At 50.3% G+C, this 24465-nt stretch overlaps 1 protein-coding gene across 1 annotated transcript in view; it reads left to right on the forward strand.

Annotated features, from left to right (window-relative positions):
* Positions 1-19514, forward strand: part of PPP2R1A (protein phosphatase 2 scaffold subunit Aalpha) — a 27499-nt gene extending 7985 nt beyond the window's left edge. Inside the window, exons 2-15 of the mRNA XM_006101471.3 lie at positions 1220-1310; positions 4544-4644; positions 7507-7739; positions 8678-8825; positions 8940-9095; positions 11650-11764; positions 11871-11941; positions 12218-12352; positions 14118-14291; positions 14538-14598; positions 15544-15698; positions 16675-16817; positions 18973-19064; positions 19221-19514. Coding sequence (XP_006101533.1) covers positions 1220-1310; positions 4544-4644; positions 7507-7739; positions 8678-8825; positions 8940-9095; positions 11650-11764; positions 11871-11941; positions 12218-12352; positions 14118-14291; positions 14538-14598; positions 15544-15698; positions 16675-16817; positions 18973-19064; positions 19221-19237 — 1692 coding nt within the window. The 3' untranslated portion in view covers positions 19238-19514. The remainder of the gene's footprint in view (positions 1-1219; positions 1311-4543; positions 4645-7506; positions 7740-8677; positions 8826-8939; positions 9096-11649; positions 11765-11870; positions 11942-12217; positions 12353-14117; positions 14292-14537; positions 14599-15543; positions 15699-16674; positions 16818-18972; positions 19065-19220) is intronic.
* The last annotated feature ends 4951 nt before the right edge of the window (positions 19515-24465 follow it).

Here is a 24465-nt window from a genome sequence, read left to right on the forward strand (position 1 = left end):
CCAATGGCAAGTCCTCAGGTTACCCACAACTTCTGCCGGACATGGCTACAAATTAGAGGTTCCCTGACACCCTCCTTGGGTTTGATGATTGGCTAGAACAGCACACCGATCTCAGGGAAACACATTTACCAGTGTCTTCTGTGGTCAAGGATGCAGATGAGCGGTCACATGCAAAGGTACATAGGCCCGAGGTCTTGAAGGCCAGAGTGTGGGAGCTTCTGTCCCTGTGAAGTTGGGTGTTGTCACCCTTCCGGTGCTTGGATGTGTTCACCCACTCGGAAGCTTCCCCGAAACCCCTCCTATTGGGGATTTGTATGGAGGCTTCGTGTGTAGGCATGATCATTAACTCAGTCTCCATCCCTCTCTGGAGAATGGAGGGTTGGCTGAGAGGTACTCGTGGCTTGGTCTTTCTGGTGACCAGTCCCCATCCACAGTCACCTCATTAGAACAAAAGGCGCACCAATCACTCAGGAAATTACCAGGCTTTAGGGGCACTATGCCAGGAGCTGGGGGATAGGTTTCTCTTATTTCACAAGGGCTCCCTATCTTCACACTCACAGCTACACGGGCCAGCACTGGGACATGTCTTTCTGGGGCCACTATTCAGCCTATTACACTAGTGGTATTGTTACTACTGCACAGCCACTCCTGTTTTTATAGCAATGTTGTTATAGTGCTGTTTATTCTGTTATCATCACTGTCCGCCCACAGTCCTGGGTTTCATTCCTTGCTCCGTGCCATCTGAGCTGGGTGACCCTTCGAAGGTACTTGCTCCCCGAGCCCATTTCCACTCTGTGGAATTGAGCTCATAATCCTCTGACCCCAGAGTGATCGTGAGAGTTACAAGACTGGGTGTGGGAGCACAGAGTAAGTGCACTGTGGCGTGGCTGCTGCTGTTACAGTGCGATGTGTAGTGTGCTCAGCAGTGCCCAGTGCAAGAGGGGACGAAAGCGGAGGCCTGTGGGGTGGGGGCGAGGCCAGCTGGGGTTTTACACAGAATTGGAAAGGGCCGCTGAGCGGGCATCGCCTCAGTAAGACCCCAAAGCTGCTTTGCTGAGGGGTTGCTCCCATGCTAACTTCATGACTGAAGGTCACAGAGGCACTTGGTGTTTGCCAAGTTATTATTTGGTGTCTTCACACACACTTAGTTTCAGTGCTGTCGGACTCTCTTACAGCTGGGCTTGCTCACATTCTCCCCTTCTTTTCTTGTTCTCAATAGCTTCGCCTCAACAGCATCAAGAAGCTGTCCACCATCGCCTTGGCCCTCGGGGTGGAGAGGACCCGCAGTGAGCTGCTGCCCTTCCTGACAGGTAACCACGTGCACTTCTGGCTCATGTGGAGTGGGGGCTGTCAGGGTGGTGCCTGCTGGGTAAGGGGCCTCGCTGTGGATTTAACAGGTCGTTTGTGTCTGCCCTCTGCTAGACGTGGGTGCGCAGGGACTGTGAGGAGAAGTGCAGTCCTTCTCTGAAGGAATGATCTGGAATGTTAGGGGCAGGGACTGGGGACAGGGGTCTGGAGACAGGTGTAGGCAGGTGTGAATTGCAGCTCCCACCATTAGAAGCTGAGTGACTTAGACTAGTTACTTCACTCTCTGTGTAGTGTTTTTATGTTATTATTAATCCTCACCGGAGCATATTTTCCATTGATTTTTTTTAGAGAGTGTGGAAAGGAGGGGGAGAGAGAGAGAGAAACATGGATGTAAGAAAAACACATCGATTGGTTGCCCTCTGCATGCGCCCTGACTGGGGTCTGGGGCCTGCAACCGAGGTATGTGCCCTAGACCATAATCAAACCTGAGACCCTTTAGTCCAAGGACTGTCGATCTCTCCACTGAGCCTGTGGCTTGGGCTCCCTGTAGTTTTTATGTGTAAAATGGGGATGAGCATATAATAATAATAATAATAATAATAATAATCACTAATACTTATTGTATGCCTGCCACATACCAGGCACTGTGCTAAATAAACCCTTTCTTGAGAGGATTGAGTTCATTCACCTAGAGTCCCCAGACCGGCGCCTGTGCTCAGTAAATGTAAGTCACCATCATTATCTGACTTAATGCCACGGCAACGCCTGGTAGGTAAGATTGCCCCCATTTTTTGGATGAGGTTAACTGAGGCATGATAAGATGATCTATTTTCCCAAGGTCACACAGGAGCTGACTCGGAATGTTATCTAGTCATGCTGGCTCCAAACTCACATGGTTAATGCATCAGGCTCCCGACTACCTGGGTTCAAATGCAAGCTCTATATCACTTCTAGCTGACGGACCTCAGGCGATGTATTTCACATCTGCCTGCCTCCAATTTTTCCTGTGTGAAGTGCACATAATAGCATAACCTGACAGGACGATGGAATAGATACTGGGTAACGGTACCCAGCATGTGGTAAGTGCTGCTTAATTGTGAATGAGTAGCCTGTCCTGAGCACTCCTGTCAGCGAAGGTAGGCACAGCCCTTAGGACAATGTCTGACACCAATCACTAGTAAATCCTCTCTTCCCGTGATTCCCATGACAACTCTATACTAATTAAAACCACAACTAAAGCCTCAGTCCCACAGTCAGAATCTGCACACGTGACGCAGAGCAGATGGCCCTGAACCAGGTGGCTTGCTCTGATGAACTGTTGGAGAGACTTGAGAGCTTTGGAATGCTGAGACAGGGACGACCTCTGAGGCTGCAAGGGACAAGGGGTGTGGCACAGAGTATAACAAGGGGTTAAATAGTTGCAGAAAGAGTTGGAGAGACCTGGGTTTGAAACACAGCGGTGCCACCAACCCCCAGCCTGCTGGACAAACCTAGGGGAGCCACTCCACCTGCCTGCCCCAGTTCCCTCACCTGTAAGAGTCAGACCTAACTCAGGGTTGTTGGGAGGATGAAGTGCTGCTGGTAATTCTGTAATAGGCCATGGGAAAGGCAGCCCAGGGTGGGAAACCGGCAGGAGGAAACAGCAAATGGAGGCAGGCTGGGACCTGGGGATTCACTGGGACAGGCACAGTGGCAGGTGGGTGATGGTGGGTTGGAATTTGCTGGCCTTGGGCGCCAGGTAGCAGTTTGGGTTTAATCCAGTAGATGAAGGCAGGGCAGCCATTATAGATAGTTGGTGGAGGGTGGGGGCATGAGATGGACAAAAATAAGCCTAGCGGGCAGGCAGAATTGTATTGAGGGGCGGGATGGGTGAAAGAAGGCCAGAGGCAGGACGTCAACTTGGGAGACAGCAACTAAGAGCAGAGATGCCGGGGCTAGGCTGTCTGCGTTCAGTCCACGCCTCAGTGGGCTTCATTGCCTCATCTGTAAAATGGAAATAATCGTCAGACAGATGGGGGCCATTGTGAAGGTTCAGGGAATTTAATGTATGTGTTATCTTTATTACATTATAGAGTCACGTAATTCAAGAGAAAGGTTTCTTTGGGCTGCTGTAATCCCAAATGATATCAGATTTTCTTTACTTTGGGCTTCAAGAGATTGCCAAATGTTCAAAATAGTAAATGGCAGATACACTGTCTTTTGGAAAAGCTCATACTGTTTCAGATAGAAAAGGTAACAGCCCTGAGCTTCCACCTACAGAACGTTCAGAATCAACATTATGAGGGGGAAATTACCACCTAATGTCCCCGCTGTGTTAGAGAGACCAGTGTTGGTAAATTTTGGCCGTAATTTGTGAGACATGGGTTGACTGCACGGTGAGTCAAGTCACGTGCGAGTCTGTCGTGGAGCTGCAAAGTAACCTGTCACTTAAAGACTCGGACTCCTGTAACACTAGTTTCTGAAAATATGCTCAGAAATCCCAGGTTTGCCCTGAAAGCACTCCCTGGTTTGTTGCAAAGACCTAGGAATGCAGGTTCCCTGAGACAGAGGAGAGTAGCTTGACATCTGCCTTTAGGCCTAACATTTCAAGTACAGAAAAGAGGAGGAGCCCCACAAGGTGGGGGCAATGATGACACCATGAGGGGGTTGTGGTAAAGAGGTGACCCAGAGCTGGATCCCACCACTTCCACTCCCACTCCATTGTCCAGAGTATAGTTACGTGTCCATGCCACCTGCAGGGGAGCCTGGGAAATGTAGTCTGGCTGGATTGCCATAGGCCTGGCTTAACCTCAGGAAGTTAAGATGCTAGCATAGATGCTAAGGATGCAGCAGTTCCCACCACCTCAGGGAAGATAGGATGGAGCTGGAAGAGAATGGCTTTCAGGTTTAGCATCAGGACAGAGCATTTTCTTTTTATAAGACTTTATTTAAAAAATATATTTTTATTGATTTCAGAGAGGAAGGGAGAGGGAGGTAAACATCAATGATGAGAATCATCAATGGCTGCCTCCTGCCTGCCCTCCATTGGGGATCAAGCCCGCAACCCGGGCATGTGCCCTGTCATCCGACCCAGACCCGTGCCTTGATCTCTGTGCCAGCCCAGGTGGAGGGTGGGGGCAGTGAGTGCCTATAGTTTGAGAAGCAGCATGAGGCTGCATGTTCCCAGCTTGGCTTCTTAAGGCGCTGGAGTCAGACTTCGGATGGGACTGGAACAGAGTCTGTTTTGGTCCCACAGACACCATCTACGATGAGGATGAGGTCCTCTTGGCCCTGGCGGAACAGCTGGGAACCTTCACCACGCTGGTTGGAGGCCCGGAGTATGTGCACTGCCTGCTGGTGAGTCTGGAGGCGGGGAAGTGCTCTTGCCTTCCCCTTGGGGGTCAGGGAGGGGAGAATATAGGAGGTGATTGGGAGTCATCTCACAGTAGATGGGCTTTGGGCATTTAATTTAATCCAACAAGTTGGGGCTTTGGGTTAGGAGTCAGGCTAGCTTCTACCACTGATTTACTGTGTGACTTTTAAAAATTACTTAACCTCTCTGTGCTATCCTTTGCTTATCTCTAAATGGAAATCATTAACACCTATCTTTATAATTGAGCCTTAGCACAGTACTAGACACATAGTACTACTAACAGGTGTTAGCTGCCATTGTCATGATGCCGTGTGTTATGTGGTCATGTCCACCCTTTGGGACAGGGAGAGTTTCCTTTTTATAGATAAGCCCAGAGGTTGGGCATCTTGTGCAAAGTCGCACAGATAGTACATGGCAGCTCCTAACCTTGTTGGAATGGTGGATCCCTTTGAGAGTCTGGACCCTCTCAGGAGACAACAGATGATTTAAGGAGGTTCAGGCCTCGCCCCCTCCCTCCCAGGCTTGGTCTCAGTTTGAGAACCTCACCCTCTGTTGTTTACAGCCAGGCCCCATGGCACTGGGTCTTCATTGTGCCAAAGCATCACTTGGCGTTTGCTGATCTTGCACCTTCCTAGACCCCGCCCTGGAGTGATTCCTCAGGTGTGCGCTGGGGGAGGCCTCCTGGGTGCCCCCACTGTGGGTGGTCCGGGCACTGCTCTGTAAGAACCTGTCCCTGCAGTCACCCACGGGGGCATAAATCCATGACACCCAGCCTCGGTCCCCAGGCCTCTGTTATAAGGACAGATCACTTCAGTCACTCGGTAAACACTGACTGGGTGCTATCTGTGTGCCAGTCCCTGCAGTAGCCCAGTGACATCACCCTCCCACCTCACCTTCGCACCTTGGCATGAGCCAGCCCTGAATCCAGCCTGTGAGAGAGCAGGACCTACGACAAAGGCCTCACACTGGGGGTCCCCAGACTAGCACAGCATTAGGTTTTCCTCTTGAATCATTGCCAACCTTCTGTAAATGAGATTTTCAAAAACTGATTATTTTTCAAATGTTTTATTGTGGTAAAATATGCATGAATTTTTACAATTTTAACCATTTTTAAGTGTACAGTGCTGTGTGCATGCACATTGTAGGCAGCCATCACCCCCATCCGTCTCCAGATTGCCTTCCCAAACTGAAACTCAGTACTCATTAATCAGTAACCCCCCAGCACCCCCGTCCCCCAGTCCCCTCTCCACACCCCTGCACTCAGAAATCACCACTCTACCCTCTGGGTCTACCGGAATCCTACAATACCTGGTGTTCTTCTACTCGCTGATTTCATTTAGGATAGTGTCTTCAAGACCCATCCATGTTGTAGCACGTGTTAGATGAAATTTTTTTCACACTTAAAACCCCGCCCCTTTGGCCACTTTTGGAAAACCAGTGGGTAAAGCTGTGTCCCCCCTGTGGTGACAATGATGAGCTGGGAAGCAGCTGTCCTCCTGGGCTACATGCCACGGTCTGCTCTCTCTGTGGTCCCCATCTGTCACCTGTGTTCAGTGCCTCATTCTCTTACCTGTCTGGGCCCTGGCAGTATTATCCTTTGTGATTTCTTTCTACCTTCTTCTTTTTTTAATCCTCACTGGGGGATATGCTCTTCCATTGATTTCTAGAGAGAGAGGTGGGGGGGGAAGAGGGGAGAAGGAGAAACATCCATTTGAGAGAGACACATTAATTGGCTGCCTCCCACAAGATCCCCCACTTTAAAACCTGCAACCCAGATCCCAGGCACTGGCCAGGACCACATGGGCCATTGCTCTAACCACTGAGCTACCAGTCAGGGCTCTTTCTGCCGCCTTATACCTGTAAGGCCACACTGGTCTTCAGACTACAGACCTCCAAGCCTTTATTTGAACAAAAAAGAATAGATTGAGTCTCCTTCATTACTGATTACAGTGGGGCCTTGACTTATGAGTGTCCCAACTAACGAGTTTTTCGAGATATGAGCCGTCTCTCGGCCGATTTTTTGCTTTGAGTTGTGAGTTAAAATTCGGATTACGAGCCAGCTTCAGATACCCCACCGCTAGTTGTCACAGTGAATGCCACAACATCAGCCCAGCATCATGTGTCTCACTCGTTCGCTTTTGATTTGACATACGAGTAATTTGAGTTACGAGCTCCGTCACGGAACGAATTAAACTCATAAGTCAAGGCCCCACTGTACTGAGTTCCTGCCCTGTGCTAGGAGCTCTGCTGGGCTCTGGGTACACAAAGGTGAGCAATCAGGTGTCCCTCCAGGCCTCACCCTGACAAACCAGTGAACAGTCACAGCCCCAGGTCCCCCACTAACATGAGCTCCTGATGCAGTCGCCTGTCAGAGACCACAGCTGTGCTTTTCAACCCTCCAGGCCCTGGAGCAGGTGACCTGGGTTAGAGGCTCTTACTGGGCTGTTGGCTCAGGCCCCTCTTCTTTCAAATGAAGACAGAAACAGGACCTGCTTCCTAGGAGTCAGTGTGTTAGAACCACCCTCCTCCCCCGAGCTGGTGGCGGTGGCCTCCTTGGGTCACATAGTGTGTAGAGTTCCCGTCACTGTCACGAGGATTGTTGCACTCTGAGGCGCTAGTGGCAGTGGTGGCCCTCTCCTCAGAAAGTGGTGTGCAGTTTTGAGGTTCATGGACCACCCCACTGAAGCGCCCTGAAGGACCCCTAAATGAGGTCTGCATAAAGGCTGGGATGGGGTGATCACAGGTTTCTGGTTAGAAATGAACCCACAGAGGGGCTCAGGGTGGGGGCTCCAGGGCTGGGGATGGCGGGGAGGGAGCGTCTTGTGACCTCGTGCTCTGTGCCACAGCCACCCCTGGAGTCGCTGGCCACAGTGGAGGAGACGGTGGTGCGGGACAAGGCCGTGGAGTCCTTGCGGGCCATCTCGCACGAGCACTCGCCCTCCGACCTGGAGGCCCACTTCGTGCCGCTGGTGAAGCGGCTGGCGGGTGGCGACTGGTTCACCTCCCGCACCTCGGCCTGCGGCCTCTTCTCCGTCTGCTACCCCCGCGTGTCCAGCGCCGTCAAGGCAGAACTTCGACAGTGAGTCCCAGCTGTGGCCCCTGAAGCTCAGCCTCCCCTCTGCCTGGTCTGCTTCTCTCAAGCCCCAGCCCCTTGAAGCCTCCCAAGTCCCAAACACCCCTGAGCTCTCTCAGCCCCTGTCTTCCCCCCCTCAGAGAAGCTGTGTCACCAAGGACACTGCCTCTTGCTCAATTAGGAAATATAGATAATGACAGTTCCTTCCTCCCCTTGCTTCTTGCAAGGAAAGGATTACCGCATATAAAGTGCTCAGCAGAACCTGGCATATAAAAGCATGGACAAGTGACCCGTGGTGCTATCTGAGGCCTGCCCCGGTCCAGACCCTTGGCAGCCTCTGTTCTCCACCGCTGGTCCTGATGCCCCAGGAAATTCCTTGCAGGGAGGACTTGCCTTTGGGAAGAATGAATGAACATGGTTTTAATTGGACGAGAACTTGCCCCTCCCTCTGAACTTCTGTCCACCCACCATTCCCCACACACTTTTTGAGCAGCAAGCCCAGGCCCTGAGCCCTTACTTACCCAGAGTATTGGTGGACAGCTGCCCACGTGTGCTTAGAGATGTGTGTTCCGCCCCCTTTGCCTCCAAGAGGAGCAGTCACTGCTGGAAAGGAAAACTTTTGAGTGGCCCAGACCAGCATCTCAGCTGCACAGTTTTATGTGGTTGTAATATAACCGGCACCTACCGTCCTGTACAGATTTATGTGCAGGCAGATAGGCTGCCACGTGCTCACACAGGGGAACTCATTTAAACCTCACAGTGCCCTTCACTGTCAGCTCCTTGTACAGGGCAGGGAAGACACAGAGGCATCATCACTTGCCCAAGGTCACCAGGCAAAGCCAGGACCTGCGTGGCTGCAGTCTGCTGGCTCCTCTGCCATGCTGCCTGCTGCCCGAGGTCCCAGGGACTCCTTCTCCTGAGCCCCATCCCATTCCGACCCCCAGGTACTTCCGGAACCTGTGCTCAGATGACACCCCCATGGTGCGGCGGGCCGCAGCCTCCAAGCTGGGGGAGTTCGCCAAGGTGCTGGAGCTGGACAACGTCAAGAGTGAGATCATCCCCATGTTCTCCAACCTGGCCTCTGACGAGCAGGTGGGTTCTGCTCCCGGCCCCTCCCCGCTCCCTCTGGCAGACCCTGCAGCAGGAAGTGAACCCAGTGCTAACAGGGCCTCTGCTGCCCTCTCCCCGCCCCTGTCCTCTCTCCAGGACTCGGTGCGGCTGCTGGCCGTGGAGGCATGTGTGAACATCGCCCAGCTCCTGCCCCAGGAGGACCTGGAGGCCCTGGTGATGCCCACCCTGCGCCAGGCTGCTGAGGACAAGTCGTGGCGCGTCCGATACATGGTGGCTGACAAGTTCACAGAGGTAGGTGAGGGACTGTTGACATGTAGGAAGCAGGCTCTCAGAGGCTAAGGGCTGGGGCATGTATAGGAGTTGGGTTTTCTTTTATTGCAGTGGAATCACGGGGTGTTTGAGCTGTGGGAGCTCTGTGATCATCTTATTGGACCTCATTTCATGTGCCAACCTGGTTGGTTGATAGTGGCAGCTGGAAGCGCCATGGGGAGAAGGGCTCTGAGGGTCAGGTTCTCTGGGAAAGAGGCCCTAGGAGCAGAGAAGGGTAGCACGTGACCATTCCTGACTTCATCCAACTTTCTCTCCTTGGACAAAAGGGACGACATAGCCTGAATGAGTTTGCTGGGGCTTCCATCACAAAGCACCACACACTGCTCTGGCCAATGTGGCTCAGTGGATAGAGCATCAGCCTGCAGACTGAAGGGTCCCGGGTTTGATTCTGGTCAAGGGCACATGCCCAGGTTGCAGGCTAGATTCCCAGTAGGCGGCATGCAGGAGGCAGTCAATCAGTAATTCTCTCATTGATGTTTCTATGTCTCTCTCCCTCTCCCTTCCTCTCTGAAATCAATAAAAACATATTAAAAAAAAAAGATGAGCTCAAAAATGAAAAATAAAACGGTGAATAAAAGTTTCAAAACAAAACAAAGCACCACATGCTGAGTGTTCTGTTTCCTCACAGTTCAGGAGGCTACAGCTCTGAAGTCAAGGCGTCAGCCGGGTAGTTTCTCTGAGATTTCTCTCCTTGGCTGCAGATGGCCATTTCCTCCTGTGTCCTCACATGGTCGTCCCTCTGTGCATGTCTGTGACCTAATCTCCCCTTCTTGTAAGGACTCTAGTCATTTTGGAGTAGAGCCCAACCTATTGACCTCACTGCACTTTAACTTACTCTTCAAATACATTCACATTCTGAGGTCCTGGAGGGTTAAGATATCAATATGTGAATCTTGGTGGGGGGCACGGGTTAGCTCATCATACCGCCCAACAGTTTGACTTTTCAGAGTGACACCACCAGGCAAACAGAACAGGGACAAGATCCCACGCCTCTGACTCCCAGGACAGTGCTCTTCCCACGGGACCTGAATTTGCTTTGAGCCACCAACAATGCTGGGCGCTAGGGATCCGTGACTCCAGCACATGCCCATCCACCAAGGAGCAGGCAATCTGAAGGGGAAGGTCCAGTTGAATTTCATAGTCACATGTCACAGGTGTCGGGCCAACAGGAATGTGGGGGGTGGGTGCCGAGGAGAGGAGGTGGTGCCACAGCTGGTTCTAGAACATGAGAGGGTGAGAGCTGAGACGGAAGGGCGGCAAGTGCAAAGGGCCTGTGGCGGCCAGAGCAAATGCACCAGGAACCATCAGGGCCAGCTTTCGGGGGGCCCTTCAGGGAGAAAACTGGAGAGATGGGCACATCCGAGCAGAGAGGCCTCGGTGCCTCTGCCCTGTGTCTCCCTCCCTCTTCCTGTAAGTATTTCCCCTGGTGTTTGCTGGGAGGACTCGGAGCCTGAGGATCTTTCCCAGGACTGCCGGTTTTCCCTGTGAAAATGTTAGCACAGCATGGCTGTGGGATTGCGGCTGCTGGGAGCCACAGCACCACTATGGAAGAGGCTCCTTCTGTACCTTGGCTACTGGGCAGCACGGACGGTCCACACTGGGGTTAGATAAAAGCTCAGCTTTCTGAGAGCAGGGCACACAATAGGCACTCAGTAAGTGTCCATTACGTGAATACAAGGGTAGCATTGGGCCCTTCAAGGCCTTCACTTGTTTGTTCCCTTCTGAGCCTCGAATCACTCTGATTTCTTCTGGGTCTTCAAGACCTAGCTTTGCAGAAGAACCCTGGTGCTGGGGGACAGGCAGGGCCCAGTATGCCTTCTTCCCCCGTAATTACAAACGTGCCACTGGTAACTAATCTTGAAAAAAAGAAAGAGGCCTTCGCCAGTGTTTCTCAGTTGGGCATCATCCCACTGAGAGGTCGCTGATTCAATTGCAAGTCAGGGTACATGCCTGGATTGCAGGCTCCATTCCCAGGAGGGGGGTGTGGATTGATGGTTCTCATCAGTGTTTCTCTCCCTCTAAAACCAATAAAAACATACTTTTAAAAAAATACATAAATCAAACAGCGAGAGCTGCTATAGCCTCAGAATATTTTGGATTAAGTAACAGAAACCCAACCCAAGTTGCCTAAGCAGTATGGAGGTCCCTTTTATTATTTTTTCACATGGATTGCTACTACCATGCAGTAGGTACCCTTGTGGTCTTCATTTTGCTTTTGAGATACAAAGTGACTTGTTCAAGTGCATACAGTTGTTAAGTAAGAGTAAGAATTTGAGCCAGACAGTTGGTGACCACTGCCCTACCCAGCCTGACTCCCCCACCATTGAGGAAACCACAGCTCAAAGGCTCAGAAATTTGCCGTGGTCACCCAGTGGTGCGGGGATTAGAACTTGGCAGTGACTCTAAGAATCGTATTCTTGCCCCTAGTTCTGCTGCCTTTAACTTTGATTTCGGTCTCATTTGTCCAGAGCACTTGCCAAGCCTTCTCACTTTGCCCCACCTTCCCTTCCTGCAGCTCCAGAAAGCCGTGGGGCCGGAGATCACCAAGACAGACTTGGTCCCCGCCTTCCAGAACCTGATGAAAGACTGTGAGGCCGAGGTGAGGGCCGCAGCCTCCCACAAGGTCAAAGGTTGGTGCTGGCAACCAGAACACAGCAAGTGGGTGGGTGTCCATGGTGCTGGAGGTAAAACCAGGACATAGATCTCACCTCCCCCTTCTCCCTCCCCCGTCCACAGAATTCTGTGAAAATCTCTCAGCTGACTGTCGGGAGAATGTGATCATGACCCAGATCTTGCCCTGCATCAAGGTAACGGGGAATAGAGCAGACAGAGCTTACCACAAAGAAGGGGTGGGGGTGGGGCTTTAGGGACAGCCAGATGCAAACTGAGTTCCCAGCCCTCTGGACTGGGCCAGCTTGGGTTTGAAGTACTTGGAGACCCTGAGGGGAGGCAAAATAATTCCCCTGGTAGCCTGAGCTGTCCCCCGCTCCAGAGTGACAAGGGGAAAGGAGGCTGCGTTCAGGCTTCATAGGACTCGGAGTTAATTGGCCACTAACCCTGTGGTTGTCCCTTCTCCCTCCCAGGAGCTGGTGTCAGATGCCAACCAACACGTCAAATCGGCCCTGGCCTCAGTCATCATGGGCCTCTCTCCCATCCTGGGCAAAGACAACACCATCGAGCACCTCCTGCCCCTCTTCCTGGCTCAGCTGAAGGATGAGGTGAGGGCACCAGACAGGCTCTGGAACTTGTGGGTTTGCAGAGGTGACCTGTGCGTCAGCTGTTTTCCCAGATTGGCCAGGAATCTCCTAGAATCTCAACAGACACCAGATCTCTGATGAGTTGAATGTTTCTGGCCATGATGGGCTGTGCAGTCATTTGTCCATTTATTAGGCAGTTATCTTTCATGCCCTTACTCTGGGCTCGTCCTTTTCCTGGGCATTGAGAGCACCAAAAAAATAGTAATACTTTTTAAAAAATACGTTTTTATTTTTATTTTTTAATGCTTTTATTTTTTAGAGAGGGAAAGGGAAAGGAAGAGAGAGATAGAAACATTGATGAGAGAGAAACATTGATCAGCTGCCTCCTGCACACCTCCTACTGGTGATGGAGCCTACAGTCCTGGCACATGCCCTGATTGGGAATTGAACCCGTGACTTCTTGGTGCTCAACCACTAAGCTACACTGGCTAGACACTAAGACAGTTTGATCCTTAGAGACCTTCAGCAGGCCAGTGCTTGGGAATGTGCCAGGCTATGTACCTTTTCTTATAAGTTGCTTCACATACTTTATGAAACATAGGTGGGGGTCTGTATATATATGTATTATAAATCAGTGCTCATAATATTGGTAGACCACAGGAGTTCAAAAATATTTCTTTATTCCATTGTTCATTCTTTCAGCAAAAATGTATTGGACACCTGCTGTGGGCCAGAGACTATGTTGGGTACTGGAGAGAGGACGATGAATGAGACATGTTCCTTATGGAGCTCAAAGGCTAGCAGAGACAATAAAAGTAATAGAAATGGTCATGATAGCCAGGCCGGTGTGGCTCATTGGTTAATCATTGACCTGTGAACCAGGAGATCATGGTTCAATTTCTGTTCAGGGCATATGCCTGGATAGCGGGCTTGATCCCCTACTGGGGTGTGCAGGAGGCAGCCAATCAATGATTCTCTCTTATCCTTGGTGTTTCTATCTCTTTCTCTTCCCTCCTCTCTGAAATCAATAAAAATGTATTAAGAAAAAAAAGAAATGATCATGATAAGCCCCCACGTGTTAAGCCCTTTGTGGAGCAGACACTGTGGAGGCACTAGAATAGCCTCCCCCTATTCAATGTTTCCATATCACAGGTCGATATCCAGAAAGGTTAAGTCAAAGTGCCAAAGTGCTCCCAGCTAGCAAACAGCAGAGGGGGCGTTATTGCATGTCTGTTTTTTTCCAGGGTTTCGTATTTTTGCATTATGATTTCCTACAAATCCTTCAAACTGTCTGAACATTTTAAAAAAATGTTTTTATTGATTTCAGAAAGAGAAAGGGAGAGGGACAGATAAAAACATCAATGATGAGAGAGAATCATTGATCGGCTGGCTATCTCTTGCACACCCCATACTGGGGGCTGAGCCCGCAACCCGGGCATGTGCCCTGCCCAAGAATTGAACCATGACCTCCCGGTTCATAGGTCGGTGCTCAACCACTGAGCCAAGCCAGCTGGGCTATCTGAACATTTCTTGTGCTGCTATTCTGAGATTTGAAAAGCTGCTTTAAAAAATAATATTTTAAAAAGGAAAAGCTGCTTTCACCTAATCCTCGTTGCTTGCTTTTCATGTGCTTTTAATGTGTCCCCAGGGCCCAGAGCTGGCCTGGGCAGTCGTGGGTCCTCAGGAGATGTCTGTCATACAGAGTTGGTTCAGTTCAGCATTTTCCCCCTGTCCTGGCTCACCATGCGCAGTGCATTCCCTCAGACCCCTCCTGTCCCCTCCTCAGTGTCCAGAGGTGCGGCTGAACATCATTTCCAACCTGGACTGCGTGAACGAGGTGATCGGCATCCGGCAGTTGTCCCAGTCCCTGCTCCCTGCCATCGTGGAACTGGCTGAGGACGCCAAGTGGCGGGTGCGGCTGGCCATCATTGAGTACATGCCCCTGCTGGCTGGACAGCTGGTGAGTGAGCGGCGGGGCCAGGCACGCTGCCCTGGGGGAGGAGCTCCCAGGCTCTAGTGCTGGTGCTGTGTGACACGCTGTGATCAGAAACTGCAGGCTGTGAGGACGGGGGAGGAATAGAATGGGATGAGGAAGAGAAGGGAAAGGAGCCCCTCAGGTGAAGCTGTCCGGGAATAGATGGTTCCTGGAGGGGTTTGCTGGAAACTACCCAGACTCCCTCCATCCCTTACCTCCTTTTCTCTGCAGGGGGTGGAGTTTTTTGATGAGAAACTCAACTCCTTGTGCATGGCCTGGCTCGTGGATCACGGTGAGTAGCTCTAGTGGCTGGAGGAGGGTGGGGCTCCAGGAAGATGGTGGCAGATTGGCTGGGGCCGGTGCAGGCTGTGGGAGGCTGGAGCCACTCTCCCGTCATCAGAGGCTCCTCAGTGGTGGACCAATTCCCTTGCTTTTTAGAATCCTGGAGAAGTGAAGGGTGCGAGGGGGACATAGCACATTTCCCAGGGGCTGTCTGGTGTAGTGGGAAGTCCCAGGGCCACCGAGCAGACAGCCCTGGGTTTGACTTTCACCTCCTGGCTCTTGAAGCTTAAGCAAGTCACCTACCACGTTCCTTCTGTGAGACCAGGGACTTCTCATCCAGTGGTTTAGGGCCGTTGTGAGCATTGCTCATTGTTCTCACTAAGACTGGTGAAAATAAAAGTTTGTCTGTATCAGCCACCATTCCAAATACCACATATTTAAATCCTTTGCCTGGGCTCAGCAATTCTTTTTGTTTTTAATATGTTTTTGTTGATTTCAGAGAGAGGAAGGGAGAGGGATATAGAGAGAGAAATATCAATGATGATAGAGAATCACCAATTGGCTGCCTACCTCAGGCCCCCTACTGGGGATCAAGCCTGTAGCCCAGGCATGTGCCCTGACCAGGAATCAAACCACGATCTCCTGGTTCATGGGTCAGTGCTCAAGCACTGAGTCACACCGGTCGGGCATGGGTACATCACTTCTTGCGGCCCATTGGCCCATCTGTAAAATGAGGCCAATAATGGAACCTGTGTCTGGGGGCTGTTGAGAGGCACTGCAGGCAAAGCAAAGCCCACATTTAGCCCATAATGAGCCCTTTCATCCTGTTGGAGCTATTGGGTCCCCTGCAGCCTGAGCCCTAGGGGCTGCTCAGGTGGCCATAGTGAGCATGGCTGTTACCCGCATCAGTCCTTCACCGCCTGAAGCCTGCCCTCTCCCTCTCGCCCTCCTGCAGTCTATGCCATCCGCGAGGCAGCCACCAGCAACCTGAAGAAGCTGGTGGAGAAGTTCGGGAAGGACTGGGCCCATGCCACAATCATCCCCAAGGTCTTGGCCATGTCTGGGGATCCCAACTACCTGCACCGCATGACCACACTCTTCTGTATCAATGTGAGCACTCCCACCTGTCCACCGGCCTGTCCCTGGGAACCAGATGTATCTGGGAGAGGGAGGGTGGAGGGTCCTCAAGGGAGACACACCCTGCTTGGGAGTAGGGAAATGGTGGGGACCTGGGTTGCAGGGATGAGTCCCAGGGAACTGCCGGCCAGAGATTGCACGTGCCCTTCCCCCACCCTCATCAGGGCCTCAGGTGGGAACTCCAGGACAAGGGAGACTTGGCCCACTGAAGCAGTGATAGCCAAACCTTTCTTGGTACCCTCTCCTTTCCCACAAATGTGCGTGTGTATTTATTTATGGTAGGAGGGGGAAGTGTCCAGGCTCTAGAAACAGACCTAGTTTGAATTCTAGCCCTGCTGTGCATTAGCAGTGGACCTTGGGAGACTGACCTGACTGCAAAGTGCTTGATTTTCTCACCTGGAAAGGATTCGGGCTGGCGGTCACAGTACCTTACGCATCAGGCTGTGCCGACAACCCGGCTGTACACGCAAAAGGCTCAGAACAGTTATGCTGTACAGAGCAAGTGCCCCTTTCTGTCATGTCAGTAAACCATATACGTAGCAAGAAATGAAAGGATAACATTTAAAAGCTATTATAACTATGTGTTCAGATCATTTCTATTCATGCCTCACCTTGGAGACCCCTGAACTAAGGAAGGGATCCCAGGGGTTAGGAATCAAGGCCCATCCCCAGAGGATGAAGGGAAGTCTGAGGACGGGAGATGGTCCGGGACACCTGGCCGGAGAATTTCCAGGGCAGGGAGACAGTGGTGTTAGGAGGGTGTTAGGGTACATGGGGCTTCAGGAGAAAAACTGTCCCCAGAGTGGGTAACTGGGCTTAGAGTCCCCATGTTGTTCAGCTTTACCCTCAGGCCTGGTGGTCACCGAGGTGGCCTGGTCAGACGAAGGAGGAAATGAAAGTTAGCCATGAACTTTGGATAATCACCCCTCTGCTACTCACTGACCCCCAGGTGCTGTCTGAGGTCTGTGGGCAGGACATCACCACCAAGCACATGCTGCCCACAGTGCTGCGGATGGCTGGGGACCCTGTCGCCAATGTCCGCTTCAATGTGGCCAAGTCCCTGCAGAAGATAGGGCCCATCCTGGACAACAGGTGAGGCCTGGACCGACCCTTACACTCCAGCAGCACAGGTTCCGGTCATCTTCATTTTTGACCCTCAACCACTGACTCACTGTGACACTGCTGTAATGACAGCGTTGGCAGAATATTCAAAAAGCCAGGGGACAGGTTCAAGGGCACAGGAAAAGACCTGTGTGTCTGTCTTGTCACTGCAGTTTAGGGGGGAAACAGGTGTTCTCCATAGATGGCTGGGTCAGTTTGGTATGCATGTGGGGGGCAAAAACCTCCCACTTGAGGGCATAAAAAATTAGAGCCCTAGCCAGTCTGGCTCAGTGGATAGAGTGTCTGCCTGCGGACCGAAGGGTTCCAGGTTTGATTCTGGTCAAGGTCATGTACCTCGGCTGCAGGCTCCTTCCAGGCCCGGGCCCTGGTCGGGGCTTCTGCAGGAGGCGACCAATTAATGTGCTTCTCTCATATTGATATTTCTCTCTATCTTTCCTTCTCTTTTCCACTCTCTCAAAATCAATGGAAAAATATCCTTAGGTGAGGATTAAAAAAAAAAATGTAGAGATAACAGATCAGAACCAGAAAGTTAAAAAAAAAGAAAGATCTGCCCAGCTGCTGTGGCTCAGTGGTTGAGCATTTACCCATTCACCAAGAGGTCGCTGCTTCAATTTCCAGATCCCCAGGTTGTAGGCCCAATCCCCAGGAGGAGTGTGTAGGAGGCAGTGATCAATGTTCATCAAAATTTCTCTCTCTCTCCCTCTCCCTTTCTCTCTAAAATCAATAAAAATATTAAAATAATAATAATAAAGATCCTAGAAGAAAGTGTCAGGAAATATTTTCAAGACTTACAGTAGGCACGTATTTGTTAAATAGCTCACCAAAAAAAACATTAATAATTGGCCTTCAATAAAAAAGGAATTTCATTGAGAGAATATTGTGAGAGTAAGATAGCAAGCCACTGACTAGGAGAATGTATTTGTACTACATATTTCTGACAGAACACTTTATCCTGTTCTGCAACTCAACATGACAAAGAAAACTCAAGAAAGAGATGGGCAGAAAAGAACTTGAGCAGGTCTTATAAAAAGAGAACTCCAAACAGCCAGCGCGCATAAGAGCAGATGCTCAACATCACAGGCCATCAGGAAAATGCAAAGGAAAACCCACCCCCAAATGGCTAAGCTTTAAGAAGCTCAGAGTCATTGGTGTTGGTAGGTGGGCTGCGGTTCTCTGCTGCATTGCAGGCGGGGCTGTAGATGGAAACAATCTCTGAAAATTGGTGGATTCTAGTGAAGGTTCACCCCTAGGAGCTGGCACGTCCACTCCATGTTTATTTCGAACAAAAGTGTATTTGTGGTAGCTTTACTCCTGTTGCTGCTCATCCACAGTACAGTGGGCGAATTGTTCTTTATTCATACGAGGAAGACTATTCAGCAATGAAAAGAAACTCCTGCTATACTTGACAACGTAGCTGACTCTCACGACTCACGCCATTTTGTTGAGTGAGAAGCCAGACCCAAGAAAATGTATCCTGCAATTCCATTTATATCAAGTTCTCCATAGATAAAACAGATCTCGGTGACAGCAGTGAGAATATACGGCAGAGGAGAGGAGTTGTCACCTGAAAGGGGACACACACGATGCCTGCCTCTCCAGTGTCTTTCTCTGCATTTGCTCCAGGACAAAACCTCACACCTTTAGTGCCCCTCTGAAGTCTACCTTAATTCCCACCACGGTGGACTCTCAGTGCCGACAGATTCCCCCGGGCCCCTCACAGCAGAGCAGATGCCTCCCCTGGGCTCCTGGAGGGCCAAGTGCTTCCCTTGAGGGCCTGGCCCTTCCACTGTTCCTTATCATCAGTTGGCTGTGTCCCCCTCCTGGGCAAGAGTCAAGAGTGTTGGATTTACCTCTGCTCACATCTCATCCCTAGTAGGTCTCAGTACATAGGTTAAATAAATGAAGGATACCCATCTCTCAACCCCCAGAGCCTTGTGGGTTCTGTGATCCTCTGTCCTACTTGCCCAGACTGTCTGACCACCCTGTGCCTGTTCTAGGCCCCAAAGACTTCTTAATTCCCATGTTTGCCTGTGTTTGTGGGCACCTCTTGCTTGGGCCTCTGCCCCCCTTATGCCCCCTCCGTGCCTGGCTCACCCGTTCCCATGCGTCCCCCCTGTCCTTCCAGCACGCTGCAGAGTGAGGTCAAGCCCATTCTAGAGAAGCTGACCCAGGACCAGGATGTGGACGTCAAGTACTTTGCCCAGGAGGCCCTGAGTGGTAAGGCTTTGAGGACTTGGGGACCCCAATGGGAGGGTGGTGTGCAGGGAGCACCTAGGCCTGGGAGCAGCGGCTCCTGGCAGGGGGAGATGCAGGAGCACTTGTGGGCAGGGGGCTTATTGTGGTTCTGACTCCCGCCCTTTCCTGTTTCCCCAGTTCTGTCTCTCGCCTGATGCTGGAAGAGGAGCCAACACCGGCCTCTGGTGTCCACCCCCTCCACCAAGTTCCTTCCTTGGGAGCCAGTGGGGGGGCCTCTGGCTGTCACTCCCTGTGCATGGTCTAACCCCAGGCCCCTAACCCAGCACGGTTCCTCCTCTCCCCAGCCTGGGAATCCGACTTCTTACTGTCCACCTCCCGAGGAGCTGGGGGAGCACAAGGTGGGACAGGGCAGCAACCCTGGGAGGAAGGGGCAGCCACTCCCTCCTCGGGGGAAGAGAGGTGAGCATCCCAGGTCACTGGTTCCTGCTGCTGTCATAGGGACCCCCTGCCCAGTCTACTTCTCCACCTTCCTTCCTCCCCTCCAGTGGTTTTTTTGTGTCAACTGTGCCGTTTTTATTTTATTCCTTTCTTTTTCCCTTTTCACAGAGAAATAAAGATATAGAAATAGCTGGTCCTCTGGTCTTAGTCACTAACATGGGGGTGAGGGGGGCTCCATGTCAGGGCCTGGTCTCTTCCCTTCCCTCCGGGAAAGTCCTAATTACTGGACATGGGGTTTCTGTGGGGGGTGCAGCTGGCCGTGGACTAGAGGGTCCACGAGGTGTTGCTGGCCAGCAGAGTTCTGTGGTCAGTTTAGTATCGCAGACTTCGGCGGAGTATGTGGTGATTAAGAGCAGGTGTCTTGGAACCAGACTGCCTGGGTCTAAATCCCAAGTTCTTTCAATGAATAGCTGTGTAGCCGTGAGGAGGTTACCCAGTCTCTCTGAACTTAGTTTTGTACTTTGTAAAATGGAGATAACTAGAATCTAGGGCCGGTTGTGAAGACCAACTGAGTTCATGCGTGCCAAGTGGGTAATAGTGCATGGCACAGAGAAGCAGGCAGCCGGGGGAGCTATAACCTGCCAGCGAACCTCCTGTGAGCTGGGCCCTGCGCCTGGGACGGTCTCAGGATAATTGGGGCTTCACCGGAACGTGAAGGGTACTGTGGCAAGACAGAATCAGTTGTCCCTCAATGTCCATTCTCCCATTTCTTTACCAATAGAGATGGCTGCCTGGATTTCTGGCATTTTCCCAGGCCTCTTGAAATTTGGTGTGGCATGGTAACTAAATTCTGGCCAATACAAGTGGTATGTGCAGCTTCTAGGAAGTGTTCCTGAGAGAGGAGATACGCTCCCCTCCTTACCTCCTCTCTGTGCACTGGAATGTAGACCAGATGGCCAGAGTGGGAGCAGCCGTCTTGGGCCAGGGACTGATCTTAGGAGCATAGGCCGAGCAGGGCAGCAGAACAAGATAGGACGAGTCTAGGTCCTGATGCTGTTGTCACCCACATCAGTATCAGTTACCTGGGAGACTTGAACTGTTTCAGTGACTGTCCATTTGGGGTTTCATCACTTGCAGGTCACCTGAATTCTAACTGATGCAGGGGCCAAAGAGTCCTGGAGAGAGGAGCAAGAGACTTAATGGATGGCGATGCGTGTAAGGTTTCTCAGAGGATGTGACACTTGAGTGAATTTTGGCTCAACAGGGTGAAGGGGAAATTGGTATATTGGCTGGCAAGGTGATATCACCAGTGCAGTCCTTTCATTACTGAGTCCCTATTTGTTCGACCCAATTCAGCCCTGCAGGAGGTAGGGTGAAGGAAACCCTATTCCTCCCATTATTGGCTTATTTTATGTTAGTTTCATAAGGGCAAGGCCCATGGTTTAAACTAATTGTGTTTAAACAAATGTACCTTTCCTAGAATATAAGTATTTGGAGGACTTGAGTGAGAGGAATTCATGAGATTGGGAAGTGGCGGACAACATAACCACTTTCAGCACGATGGTGAATGTTCTAGCTTAGCAGGTAACCTACCAGTAATTGTTGAAGGAACATTCAAATGAATGATCCGTGGTGTTCCAGTTGTATTTTACTGCATAACAATCCATCCTCAAAGCTTAGTGATTGAATTCTGTAGTCCGGGCGTGGCTCAGTTGGAAGGTCCTTGTGCTCCTGGTGGTGTCACCTGGGGCTGGAATGTTTGAGATGCCATTTTCACTCCCGTGGCTGGCACCTGAGCTGAGGCTTGGTACAGCATCTCTCCCCGTGCAGCCTATCCAGGATGGCCGGACCTCTTTATCTGCTAGTATATGTCCTCAGAGCAGTGTCCCAGAGAACACGTCCCGCCTGCAAGTGCTTTTCACACCTTGGCTTGCACTACAAGCCAAAACCAGCCCCAGGGTCAGGCCCAGAGTCAGTGTGGAGGTGCCCACCAAGATGTGAAAACTTGCAGGCAGGGTTCAGTGGGGCCTGCCTATGTAACAGTCTGCCACACGTGGTGCAGCGACACGCTTAGAGTTCCATCTTAGCTCTGCTGCTGACATGCGCAGGGATCAACAGCACAAGGAGATGAGGCTGATTTCAGAGTGTAGAGTGCAGACTGGAGCGAGCTGAAGATATTTTTTTAAAAAATATATTTTATTGATTTTTTACAGAGAGGAAGGGAGAGAGATAGAGAGTTAGAAACATCGATCAGCTGCCTCCTGCACATCTCCTACTGGGGATGTGCCCGCAACCCAGGTACATGCCCTTGACCAGAATCGAACCTGGGACCTTTCAGTCCGCAGGCCAATGCTCTATCCACTGAGCCAAACTGGTTTTGGCTCAAGCTAAAGATTTAAACTTTATCCTGGAAGGCAGAAGCAGCCATCAGGTGTTTTGGCAAAGGAGTGACAGCGTCAGAATTGAAAGGGAAGACATGAGGACAAGAGGCCCGGGAGAATTCTGGTCTCTAAGTTTTGAGCTGGAGGAGGTACGCTGACGTAGAAGGAGGTGGTGGATAAAAAGGGAAACAGAAGAAAAGATTCCCAAGGAGACAGATTGAAATTCAGTGACAATTGGATTTGGGGAGTAAAAGGAAGGATGCAGTTACCTTGGTAACCAGAATTCAAGTCTTCCCACCCTCACCACTTAACTCCTTCCTGGAAAACATCCTTGGTTCCTGTAAATTCACATGCTTCAACATCTCCAACCTTTTGGTTGTTACACGAACCTCTGCCTGCAAAACTTTCTCTCTCCACTCTTCAGGGACACAAGTAATTCAGAGAGTGGGGTTAGTGAGAAATGGCCTGGTACAGGTGAGCACAGAGAAGGGTGTAGGCTCCAGATCCCAAAGAGCCTGAAGTAAGAGCTTGAACTTGGCTCTGATGGAAAGGGTCCAGTAAGACTTGGGCAGACCCTTCAGGGGTCTGACAAAGCCAGAAGACTAGGGAGGCAGCTGGGGCTGTGGCCAAGGAAAGAGGACGGAGAGATTAAAGTGGTAGACTTCATACTACTTCTCCGTTCCAAACCTGCAAGAAGTTACACAAGGAGTGACAAGAAGGAAGGCCCTGCCCCTCCTGTCCTCAGATCTTTTTTTTTTTTTTAATATATTTTATTGATTTTCCACAGAGAGGAAGGGAGAAGGCTAGAGAGTTAGAAACATCGATGAGAGAGAAACATCAATCAGCTGCCTATTGTAGACCAGATGGCCAGAGTGGGAGCAGCAACAAGGGAGGTTATTAACCTGATAAAAGGTATCTACAGAAAACCAATAGCTAACACCATATCTAATGGTGAAAAACTGGGTGCTTTCCACTTAAGATCAGAAACAAGACAAAGACTCCTGCCAGTTGTACTTAACATTGTACTGGAAGTTCTAGCCAGCGTATTTAGGCAAGAAAAAGAAAAGGTATGCAGATTGGAAAGGAAGAAATAAAACAATCTGCAGATGACAGGATCATGTATATAGGAAATCCACGTTATTTTTTTTTTTCTTTTTAAAATATATATATTTTATTGATTTTTTACAGAGAGGAAGGGAGAGGGATAGAAAGTTAGAAACATCGATCAGCTGCCTCCTGCACACTCCCTTCTGGGGATGTGCCCGCAACCAAGGTACATGCCCTTGACCGGAATCTAACCTGGGACCCTTGAGTCCGCAGGCTGACGCTCTATCCACTGAGCCAAACCAGTTAGGGCGGAAATCCACTTTAAAGAAATTGAGCTAATAAGTTCAGCAAGCTTGCAGGATACAAAATCAACCTACAAGAATCATTTGTATTGCAGATAAGTTTTGATGTGGAAATACTGGAACCCTCATACACTGCTGGTGGGAATGTAAAATGATGTATTCACTTTGTAAAAAATTCTGAAAGTCCCACTAAGTTACCATTTTGCCCAACAATTCCACTCCTAGATATATAACCAAAATAATTGAAAACATATGGGTACACAAGAACTTGTATGCAAATATTCATAACAACATTGTTCATAATAGCCAAGTAACTATCAACTGATGAATGGACAAATAAAACAGAGTATATCCATATAATGAATATTAATCGTAAAAATGAGTGAAGTATTGTTGCATGCTATGCTACAACATGGATGTACCTGGAAAACATTATGCTTGAGAAGCCAGACATAAAAAGCAACACATAGGATTCCATTTATGTGACATGCCCAGAATAGGCAAATCTGTAGAAACAAAGTAGATTAGTGGCTGGGGAGAGATAGGGCAATGGTAAGACTGCTTGATGGGTATGGGGTGATGAAATGTCCTGGAATTGGTGGAGATGTTTGCACAACTTCATAAATATACTAAAAGCCACTGAACTGTGCACTACAAAATTTATGGTATGTGAATACATCTCCATGGAAACCACCACCAAGCCCCATCCCTCCAAAACACCTGGAAAAGCTGATGAACAGACTATTGAAATCATTCCCTAAGAACTCCCAGGCTTTAAAGCCCTCAAGATGAAGGACACAACACACTCTCCCCAGATCACGCCCCTGCCTTTTCCTGCTACCTCTTCTTCCCCTACAGGCATGCATCACCTAAACTCTAAGGGACTCCATGAGATATCTGGCCAGGGGAGCAATGGGCAGTGGCAGCTTATCCCAGCCTTACCTCCTGAAACTGTCTCCAAGGCCCTATTTTCTCTGACTTTCCAGTACAGCAGCCCTGCTTAGGCTCATTTCTTTCCTAGAATATTTCTGAAGAACCAAAGCAGCCCCACCTAGTCTCTCCTCTTGCTTTTTTCTTGTTTTCACTGTCCCCAGCTTTAATAAACACTCTCAAAATCACCTGGACCCCTGACATCTTTCCTGCACAAAGCCAAGTACGCACATTCTACATTCTGCCAGAGGTAGACTTGCTCCAATTCTGATTTCTGTCTAGTAACAACATTATTAAACAACTAGAGGCCCAATGCATGAAATT

Source organism: Myotis lucifugus, unplaced genomic scaffold (genome assembly GCF_000147115.1).
Source record: "Myotis lucifugus unplaced genomic scaffold, Myoluc2.0 scaffold_365, whole genome shotgun sequence".
NCBI lineage: Eukaryota > Metazoa > Chordata > Mammalia > Chiroptera > Vespertilionidae > Myotis > Myotis lucifugus.